Genomic DNA, 11,399 nt, shown 5'->3' on the forward strand with positions numbered 1-11,399 from the left:
AAATTTATTTATTTTCTTCAAGTCTTCATTCGTGATCACAGTATATTCTAAAATACTACAAAAATCAACTTTTTTATGCCAATGTTTCAATTTCAAAATTTAAAAAATCTGACTATTCTAATAGCTAATAAAAGTAAATATTCCTGTTTTACACATTGTTGATGGAAGAAATTGAAAGTATTTGATATTTTTATTGATGAATAATTTAAATTTTTTTTCTTTTAGGCATAAAGTTAACTTTGCTTCAAGGTAGACAAAACTCACTGGTTATTATGAAAAGTCTAGACAATCAATTCCAAATTTTAAAAGAAAGGTTTATGGTTTAAATTATAGTTGCTACTCATTTTTAATTATCTGAGGATATTGTATAAATTTATATTTCTACAAATATCTTGCTTGGCATAATATCGAGATTTAATTTTTTTTTAAATATATCCAGTTCCTAGATTTTTTTTAAAAAAATGGTTCAAATTTTAAATTTATTTGAAAAGAGGTCTTTTTTCTTAGATTTGAGTTATAAGTGTTTTTGATTCCAGACTGTTAATAAGCCATATATTCACAATACTAGTTTTTTAGGAAAATTATTTTTAATTGCTATCTTATTATAATAATGCCAAAACCTTTGCATGAAATGATCAGATCAAAAGGATAACCATGTTTGTATCTTTTCTAGATTATAAAAATAAAAGAGTACAGAAAATGTGATGTGTAAAATAATTTCATATTCTTATTGATATAGAAAATAGGAGTTTTGTCTTGATGACTGCTGTTATTGCAATGGTCAGATATGTTTGGAGAAGTTTCAAGAGGTGGAATTCTCTCCTAACAATAAAAATATCTTGACGTTGAAAGAAAATGTTAATATTAGTGGGAGAAGCTATTATTATGAAATATGGCAATTAAAGTTAAATTGGAAATAACAATGAGAAAGAATGAAAACAAACAATGGATTTGATAATTACAACTCTTTTACTATTTTTGAATAAAATCGTTTATGACAGTTGTATTTTTATATACCTTGAACTATTAGATCCTAACAAGCAATGGTTTTTATTGGATTATTTGGTTTTGGGACCACCATTGTATACAATTTGGTGGAAAAAAGCTCTAAACAGTTTTCTTATGAAGGAGAGAATGGGCCTTTAACTGGTTGCTTGAGCTATGATGTCTTAGCATAAATGCTTTCAACAACTAAAATATTTTCATTTTGGCTTCCTTCTCAATATATCTACCTTTATAAAGGAATCTGACTGATTTATAGATTTATTCCATAAATATTTTGCTTATAGTCCATGATTTATTCGAAAGTGACATTAATAAATTAGACCTAATAATATCCACACATGTCATGAACACTCCTAACAAATTTTATCTATAATAGTAGGCTAATTCCCTACGATTTCCTAATATTTTAATTGACCTAATAATTTTATGAATAATTTTGATCATAATGGGTTCTTGTGAGCGTTACTTTTTAAAACTTAAATTAATTAAAATCAACCTGAGATTCTGCATGTCTCAGAATTGGCCTATGAATCCCAAATTTTCAGGATTGTTAAAGGATACTTTACATATGCATCTAGATAGTCTAAATGCATATACATCAACCTAAATATATCTAAATACCATTTTGCTCAAGATATATTTTTATTATTTTTATGTAAGGTGGGCATAAGGCCAAATTTAGGATTTTATTGTTAAAATTTCAATTTTAAAGGGAGCTAGGAAAAATTCTAAAATATATATTTAATGATTATAAATTATAATTGTTAGAATTCAGTAATATAACATTTTTAATTATTAAGGCATCCTTATTTATTTTTAAAGATATTTTTTACCACAAAAAAAGTCTTTTATCCAGGACAGTTGATGGCAGAGTTGTGATATAATTTATGAATATAACTATATTGGGATATTTTAATATACTAAATTCCTGACCCTCATATCTAAATTGATGAGTGTCAAAGTTTATATCATTACTTGTATCCTCTACGGGGTGCTAAAGAAAAAAAGTTGTTTTATCTTTTATAATCAAGTAGTAACCTTAATAATTCATCAACTAAAACTTAAAATTTACCATGTTGTTGTCTTCATTGCGTAAAATAAAATTTTTTGTTTTTGGAATGAAATAAGCATGGGCCTAATATTTAATCAATTGAATTCGAATATTATTTTTTTAATATTAAAAGATGTATAATAAAATTATATCAAATCTTATCTAAAAATATATACAGATACCTCTAAAAATATATCTATATACTTTTTAAAGTGTACCTAGATAGAGATGTGACATTTTTGATCTAGATACTTTAACAAATCTGATAATTTCCATAGAAAATGATATCATGAATTCTTTAGAAAAGAATTTTTATCATCTTTTATAGACAAAAATGTAATTAAGCTAAAAAAAATTTAGTTTAGTAAAATTGTAAATATAGTTAGACCCGTGCGACGCCAGCTAATGGCCGACTGCCAAATTTTTTGGATACGCCGAAAACGCTGCCATATATGAAAATCACGCTGGTGCATAAATTTTTTTCATATTTTATAAATTTTTATTCCAATTAATCTCAATCAGGATTTTGATAAATTTTTATTTTTTTACCTATTTTAAAATCATAATTATTTTGACGTCATTTTAGAATTTAATCAATCAAAAATCTACTTTTTTATTTTTAAAATGGATGCATCTACATTTATAATTCTATAAATAATTTTAGTATTATAGCAGTAAATAATAAAAATAATAAATAATTAGTTTGGAAATTTTTTGGGTTTTATACTTAAAAAGAGATAATAAAACATGATATTAAAAAGGTGCTCTTTCTTGAAAATCTCAACAAAAGAATTATAGAAATTATTCTTATTCTAAGAAATAAAACTGCATAAGTTGAATTTGAATTCGAGGCAGATAAAAGAAAATGTCTAGGTACAATAGATCATATATGTTAGATCTTGATAGCACTGATCCATACCCCAATACCCTTCAATAATTCCTATGATAATAATAATAATTCCACGCATGTGAAAACCTTAAAATTAAAGGTCTCAACTAGTTAGATATTAATTAGGCTAAAAAGCATATCTGGATTAAATAATTTAATTAATAATGTTTTGATTCTCAAATTATTAAAGAATTGTTAGCATTTCTTTTAAAAATTTAAAGAAACTGTAGAATTTTTTTTATCACCACAAAAAAAGGCCTACAATAAATTTGGCATTACTTTTTAGAAATGAAACATTTAATAGTAAATGATAGTGATTAAGGAAAATATGCAAAGAAAACTTGCGTTACGATTTCATATTTGTGATCTGCAAGTAATAATATATTAGTGTGTTCATTTATTTAAAAAATTTTCTAGGTATTGACTTTTTTTCTAGATCCAAAATTTCAAAAATTGACAATTGTATCAAAGAATATAATAGAGGCTCAGTTTCTGAATTTATAATAAAACATCATAAACTCATACAGAATGATGATATTCGGGTAGTAAATATAGAGATTGAGGATTTAAATTTAAGTTATTTGACAGAATTGGCAGATAAACACTCGACAAATACAAATTATGATTCCACGTTAGGTGACAGAACAAGAATGCCACATTCTTCTTGGAAAACGCCATTCACGAGATATAGATGTTCTAAATTTCTGGAGAGAAAAGAAGAGTGAACTTCGCTAAAACAAATTCTTTATATTTCGGCAACTAGCACATCTAGTGAAAAATTCAAGGAGATATTATTTTTATACATGATAATTATAAAATTACGAAATCTGGATTTATTAGTTTTTTCGTAAATAAAAGATTAAAAAATATGCCGAGATATCTTTAGTGTATATTTTATTTAAAAAAATAAACTAATTAGCAATTGAAAAAAAATATATTATGAAAATTTATAACTACACCTATTTACGTCGCTTTTGTTGACGGCGGCTAAAAATCAGCTCGCTGCCGGTCGCCGATTAGATAGTTTCTTCGGCGTACAGGTCTAAGTATAGCTAATCATTTTTAATATCATTACAATTTGGTTGTGAATTGTAACCCCATTTAAATATAGCCATTTATGTAATAACTCAATAAAGATTTTATTAGAAGATCACGTTTTTTGTATTTTTTTAGTAATAAAATACAGGGAAAATATTGAAACTTTGACAACCTAAATATAAAATATTTTACACCCAGGGCCGCAAAAATTTAGGTTCTCGACCCTGCATTTTCTTGATTTCCTCCTTTAATTTTACCACCATTCTTTTAGTTTTTCAAAAACCTGAATCTTTCCAGCTATCTTAGAACCATTTACTTTTTTCTCTGACAATCTCTATTGAGATCTGTAAATCAAATTATGCCACAACCCATTGATCCCATGAAATTTATAACCAATGTTATTTATCTTATCTTTAATAAACTTTTTACGAGATGTATTTTATTTTATATATTTACCTAGTTAAAGCAACACCTTTATAAAATGATTTTAAATCCATTTTTATAAAACTATTTAAATCAATTTATTCCTTTGATAAAAAAAAACATTCACTTTTACATAATTTACACAGGCTCCTTAAAGATAGAGTAGACGAAATTGACAAAAAAGTTAAAGACTTAAACAATGAGACGTTGCAGGAATGGATACAGGGCATGGACGAACTCAAAAATGAACTTCAAGTCACTCTTGAAATGGCAGGTTTTAATTATTTTCTTAAAAGATGATATTTTTCAACAAGGCAGCTGATTTAATGTTTTTAAATGACTTCGCCAATCTTATATTTAAAAAAAAAATAATGTCGATAAGACCCTGATTAATTCTGGGGCTCGCTAATCATTAGATTAGGCCTATTCAAAAACGACGGCTTATCGAATATGCATTATTCATATTCGTTTAAACGAATCAATAACTAAGAATAATAAATTATTTAGACGACATTTTGGAATAGTGCCTACCAGTGGATAGTTTTACATTTAAAGGGAATAAGGTGTATTTGTGTGAGAGTGGGAGGGAGGGGAGAACTTATATCAATGAACCTGTATTTGTACTATTGAGCATAATTTGATCAAAGATATAAAATGAATCAGCTTCCTCTGTGCTATTAAACTCTTATTTCAATAAAAAAAATTACTTGAGAGTTTTCCACATTCATATCCCAATAACCATCATTGAGTATTATGGTCATCTTTCATATATATCATCGTCAACATCCATCCCCGCCCAGTATACCCCTTTATAAATATAATCGCACTTTAGACAACTACCATGCCCTATGCCTCAAGAATTGCGAAAAGGAACTTGATTTTGAGATACAAGCGGCTCAAAACGATTTCGAAAGCTCCAAAGACCTCCTGATCAAAAACGCTTTGCGCGAATACCACGTTAAGACGATCGCCGTCGAGGAAAAGCGTAAAACGCTTAATAGCAGCAAAAGTTTTTTGAAAAATAAGATATTAATATATCTCCCCTCCCCGTATTATTCTAGTGAAAATATTTACTATTTTTTTAAAATTAATCAAAGATTATCCATGCTCATATGATAAGCTTGTTATATATATACATTTCAAATATTTAGAATGCAGCTTTATGAAAATCTTTGCTCCTTTTTATACCCCCCCCCCCCACCACTTTTCAAAAGAAAATAGATAAAAATAACTTTAAAAAACTACTCGTCCTCTGTATTCTTTTTTAGATCAATATAATTATCATATTTTGGTTTATCTAAATTTCTATTAGACCTTTATTATTAAACAGTACTTGTCACGAAATTAAAATTTTTAATTCTCAAATATATAAGTATGTCGTATTGGGATTTGGAATTCATAGGCATTCGGAATCTCGGCTTTTAAAATGCAATTTAACCGGAGATGTATTCCAGTATGTGTAGAGTAGCTATCCTATTAATTTCACACAAGTTTCGCCCATAAACTTATTTGTGTATTTATTAATAATTTATACTACTACTGGTTCAAAAGTTCGTGGTAGAATTGTCTGACATTCGCAGTCTATGGGTGCCTCCAAAGTCAAAAAAAATTGTTTTTTATTAAATAAATGATTCTCGCATTTATACATTATGCGTCCAAACTCGATTTTGTAAATATGAATACTAAAATACTTTTTAGGTCAAATAAGATTTTTTTTCAATTTATAAATCTCCCTCAGTAAATGCTTTAAAATTGAAAGATGCTATTATATTTTAATGGGAATATTGCAATTTTTTTTCTTTTAATGATAATAAATTTCTGTATTGTAAGCCTAAACAAATTGAGTGCCTAAAATAAATTTTCACTGAAATATTGTTTATTTTTTAAATAAAATAAAGTTTTGGGTATGGGCTTGGGAAATTTTTTTGAAACTTATTATGAACTTAAGCCGGACTTGTGAATTTTCATTATTAAATATGGGCTGCTCCTGAGCCTAATTTTTTTAATACAGGCCTGGGTCAGGCTTGATATTAAAATTAAGGTCCACGAGATTTCTGATCACAATTATATATAGACATTCTTGAGCATTAGGTCATAATATTCATTAGTATTGTCATTCAATTTTTTAGTAGTCCTTAATATAAAGTCTAAAAATACTTGCCCCAAGATTATAATTTATATTTTTAAATATATATAACATTCTCTTACGAGCAATTAGTTCATATTATTTCATTAGTTTTGTCATTTAAATTTTTGTTAGGCCTTATTATTTTATCGTGTTGTTCAGCTCGATTTGAACCGATTTTTAGAAACGGCTATCATTTAAATTTCTATTAGGCCTTATTATTCAAAAATGCTTGTCCCGAGATTGAAATTGATATTTTCAAATATATATATAAAACTACGAGAAATTAAATCTTATTATTTATATTGATATTCTATTTATTTTGAATTTATCAGATTCGATTAACAATCCAAAGAAACCTTTCATTGAGTTCAGATATCCGAAAAAACGAATAAAGCCCACTACCGTCACAGATATCCTTTTTATGAATATTTTCCACTTTTATTTAAAACAATGATTAAAGCACCTTTTTTTTTAAAGATATTCTTATTTTCTTTTTTAGCAAACTGATTGATAAAAGTAGCAAACTGGCTGTTGCCTAAATATGTAGAAAAATAAAAACATTGTTATTATAGATTAAAAATCACGTTTTTAAAAAAATGGATTAAAATATAAGGTAATGAGTGGCGTAAAGAAAGTAATGCTCTTAATTCGTTACTTGTTTTTAATTGTAACGCCATTACTTACTTTTTTATTTAAAAAAGTGACTACCCGTTACCATATATTATATATCATGTATATACACTTACAAAAAAATAATCATCTTTCTTAACTCAAACCTTATAAAATTTATTATTGAAAATATACGACCATATATCATTTATCAGCTCAACGAATTCGATATACAAGATGATCTCTTAGCTATTAAGAAAGTAATTTAATTACTATTTTTTAGTTAAATATAATGCAAATGCATTATACGACATTTAAATTAATTCGCTATATATATTCTTTCTTTTTTTATATTAGGAAGCTCAAGAATACGCAAAGAATTGTAAGCTAAAAACTGTTTTCATCATTGGCGTTTCTTATTTATTGTCTTTTTAAAACGGCATCTTTTCTTGATTTAGGCAAAAAAATAGAATGTAATTTAGGCTTACTCAAATTATATATAGACTTGACTGAATACGCCTTCTCTCTAGAGCGATGCCATTAATTTCATAAATAAATTTATTAATCACTTATAAATGCTCTCTTTTTAAACAAATTAGCACAAGAATTATATGTGCAACAGATTATAGGACTTCCAGTCATGAATCGCGATATCACATAAATAATTTTTAAACCAAACCAGAATAGATAAAATATTTACATAAATATATAAAAAAAATAAATATTATAATTTTATTATTCTGTACTATAAAAATAATTAAATTATTATTATATTTATTGTTTACATATTATATAATTAGGGAAAGTGTTTATATATCAAATAAAAATTACATTATTTTATTTAGTATGTTTATTAATTTCAATATTAGAGCTTCCATCTAGAGGCCTGCAATGGACGGGCCAGTTAAAATTGATCATTGGCTGGTGGCGAGCAAGTTAAAAAATATTTTTAAAACATTAGGAGGGGTCTTGCAAAATCAGCAGAACAGACTTCTATTTATTAAAAATATTTTATTTTATGATAATACATATTTTATAATTGTAAGTAAAAATACATCAAAATAAATAGCCAACCAAATAATTTTTGAAACATTGGGCAGATGAGTTAAATAAAATTTTTAAAAAAAAGGGCGGGCCAATAAATTTTTTTTTAAAACAATTTTAACAATGGGCGAGCTATCCTTTGGGTTAAACTCCGTCTATTGCAGATCTTCTGTCATCCCTCATAACATTTACTAAAATAGTGTTTCTAGCAGGTTGTTCCAAAATTTCTGTCTAGACTATTGAAGCAAAATGTTTCCTTGAGGGCTCCCCTATCCCAATCTATCTTGACTCAGCCACCTTTTAAAAGTCATTTAATTTCCACTGACTTTCCTTCTTCAATAAGCCAATTTAATAAGATGCATGCATTAAAAATAAATTTTAATTGCACAATAAAAAAAATTTAAAAAAGACATCTTTAAATATAAGAGATAAATATTTAATAAAGTAATTTTAAATAATGTTCTTTTACAATTATACTAAAAAGTCGAAAGCTAATTTTGTTTTATTACTTTTCATAAACACGGATATTTGCAAAAAAAAGAAAGAGCGAATCACAATGTTCAGCAATTTATTTTTTTATTAATTAAATTTTAATGCTGATAATGTAACATTAAACACATACCAATATTATACTCATTAATTTATAACTAAAATTCTCAATATGGCTAGTGTTGTAAAACTAGAGATAGACACTTTATTTAAAATGGGTCCAAATCTAAAATGATTATGAAAAATTTATAATTTTTTTAAAAATCTTCAATAGAACAAATATAAATTTTGAGACTAAAAACAAAAAAATATGGGTATCAATTATAATTTTAAGCAAATTGAAAGAATGACTTTCTCAAAAATCATTAATACAAATTTCTAAAGATGGTGCCTTTAAGGCTATTGTTGTACAGCAACATGAAAGTTTTAATTTATATTTAGATATAAACATTTATAAATTATATTTTAGATTTGCTTAATGCGCAATATAAACTACAATTCTATGATGCATCTCATTTTTTATATATTTTTTGCTTAATTCACTAAATTTTTTATACTTGATATAATAAAAAGTTATTTGTATAAATACTTAAAAGGCTCTTGTTGTACAGTAACATGAAAGTTTTATTTAGATATATAATTTGAAAATATATCATATTCTTTCAATTTGCTCAAATGACCCAATGTAATAAAAACCAGGGACCCGGAGTGAACCGAAACTAACCGTTAAACCATTATAAACCGTTTTAAATATCCGAACCGATATAATAATTTTGAAGGAGGAAAATAACTATAAAAAAACATTAAACCGGTTTAGTTTTTATATTTTAGGAATCAAAAAATTTGAATATCCAGAATTATAAAAACTTGCTCTTATATTACTGGCGGTTCCCGCAACACACGTTTCTGTAGAAATAGCCTTTTCGGGGCTAAAATTTGTGTTATCACAACAAACAAATATGAATCCATTTATATTAGAAAATATATTACTTATAATATATTTAAAATTGAGTTATTTTGAATCTTATATATTTTTTTTATATATAATTCATAGATGTTTATAATAAAAATAAATTAGACGATGGTGTTGCTTCAATAAAAAAAAAAATTTTAATCATAATGAACCTTTATAATTAACTGAACCGAACCTTTGTAAATTTTTTCTTAAGAACCGTAACCATTAAAATTTTTTACATACTGAACCGTAACCAAATTGAACCGTTATAAATAATGGTTCGGGTCCCTGATAAAATCTGCAATTCCATAATGCATCTCATTCTTGATTTTTAATTTATATTTTTTATATTTGACATTTCATATAGTATACTTGATAGCCTATAATAAAAATATATTTGTATAAATATCAAACAATTTTAAATTTAAGTTACTATTTAGCTTAATTTTTTTTACTGCTCAATATTTTATAAATATTGCCTAAATTATTTTTTTTGACCATTTTGATAAATTAACTGCACAAAAATTTATAAATACAGACCTGTGCGCCAATCAATTTATTGGCGACAGGCGTGAATTTTAAAAATTTAACTGGTGGCCAGCGGCGCAACGATTTTTTGCCGCGTCAACATAGACTGCATAAATCGGTGCACTGTTATAAAATTTTTTATAACATATTTTTTTAATTGCTAATTAAATTTTTAAAGAAAAATTAAATTAAAATATACACTACACTATAGATATCTCGGCATATTTTTAGATCTTTATTTACAAAACATAAATTCAAAGTCGATTTTGTTAATTTTATAATTATCATATATAAATTTCCGGGCATAATCATGATCTCCTTGAATTCATCATCAACCCGGCGGTAGAGAAAACTCTTTCATTAAGTGTGACATTTTCCGAAACACAGAATTTTTTAGCTAGCGTAAATTCGATTTCCAGAAATTTAGTACATCCATATCTTGTGAATGGCGTTTTCAGAAAAGAATATGGCATTCTTATTCTAAATCACTTAAAGTGGGATCATAATTTGTACTGGTTAAATGTTTAGTAGCTAATTTTGACAAATAATTTGAATATAAGATTTCATATTGATTCTCAATCAATTTATTTACTTCAATCTACTTAATAATTAAGCCGTGAGTAATTTTGTACTATAAATATACTTTGACACAATTTTCAATTTTGAAATCTTGGGTCTAAAAAGGAATCCAAGATGTAGATTATTTTTGAAATAAAAAATAGATTAAATAAATGAATATACTTATATATTATTATTTTCAGATCACAACCAGAAATCCTAAGGCAAGATTTTTCAGTATATTTTCCTTTATGGAAATTATTTCCAAGCTATTACTATTATCTGTGTTTCAATTTAACTTCTAAAAAGTGATATCAAGTTTAAAATAAGTCTTTTTGTGCATATAGAAATTCAACTGTTTCTTTAAATTTTGAAAAAGCTAATAGTTTTATACTAGATCTGATTCATAGTTTGAAATAAAGTTTCCCAATCTTTTCAAAACGTTATTAATTAAATTTTTATTTGCTCCAGATATGCTTTCAAGTATAATTAATATATTTTGCCACCTGGTTGGGACTTTTAATTTTGACATTTTCATATGTGTGGCATTATTATTATCATTGGATTAGCAATTTGAAAATGGGTTTCAGGTTAGAGCTAATAATTTCTAGCATATCTGATGTTAGATCTAAAGTTTTAGTCATTTTCTTTGGTCTGCATCAAACTCAAATTCAATCTCTGC

General features: G+C 26.0%; 1 protein-coding gene across 1 annotated transcript; it reads left to right on the plus strand.

Moving 5' to 3' along the window:
* Nucleotides 1-31: 31 nt before the first annotated feature.
* Nucleotides 32-7,931, plus strand: LOC135922775 (breast cancer metastasis-suppressor 1-like protein). Its single transcript, XM_065457243.1, has 8 exons — nt 32-177; nt 226-313; nt 4,553-4,680; nt 5,239-5,415; nt 6,867-6,944; nt 7,339-7,403; nt 7,501-7,525; nt 7,743-7,931. The coding sequence occupies exons 1-8, from the start codon at nt 162-164 to the stop codon at nt 7,802-7,804; spliced, it is 639 nt and encodes a 212-aa protein (XP_065313315.1). The 5' UTR covers nt 32-161; the 3' UTR covers nt 7,805-7,931.
* Nucleotides 7,932-11,399: the final 3,468 nt, after the last annotated feature.

The sequence above is a fragment of the Gordionus sp. m RMFG-2023 genome, chromosome 1, assembly GCF_954871325.1.
Source record: "Gordionus sp. m RMFG-2023 chromosome 1, tfGorSpeb1-WG-v2, whole genome shotgun sequence".
In the NCBI taxonomy this organism is placed as follows: domain Eukaryota; kingdom Metazoa; phylum Nematomorpha; class Gordioida; order Chordodea; family Parachordodidae; genus Gordionus; species Gordionus sp. m RMFG-2023.

Excerpts from the sequence above, each read along its gene's own strand:
- LOC135922775 (XM_065457243.1), top strand. Across the intron at positions 314-4,552 it reads TTCCAAATTTTAAAAGAAAG|GCTCCTTAAAGATAGAGTAG; the intron begins GTTTATGGTTTA and ends TAATTTACACAG. Across the intron at positions 7,404-7,500 it reads ATCTCTTAGCTATTAAGAAA|GAAGCTCAAGAATACGCAAA; the intron begins GTAATTTAATTA and ends TTTTTATATTAG.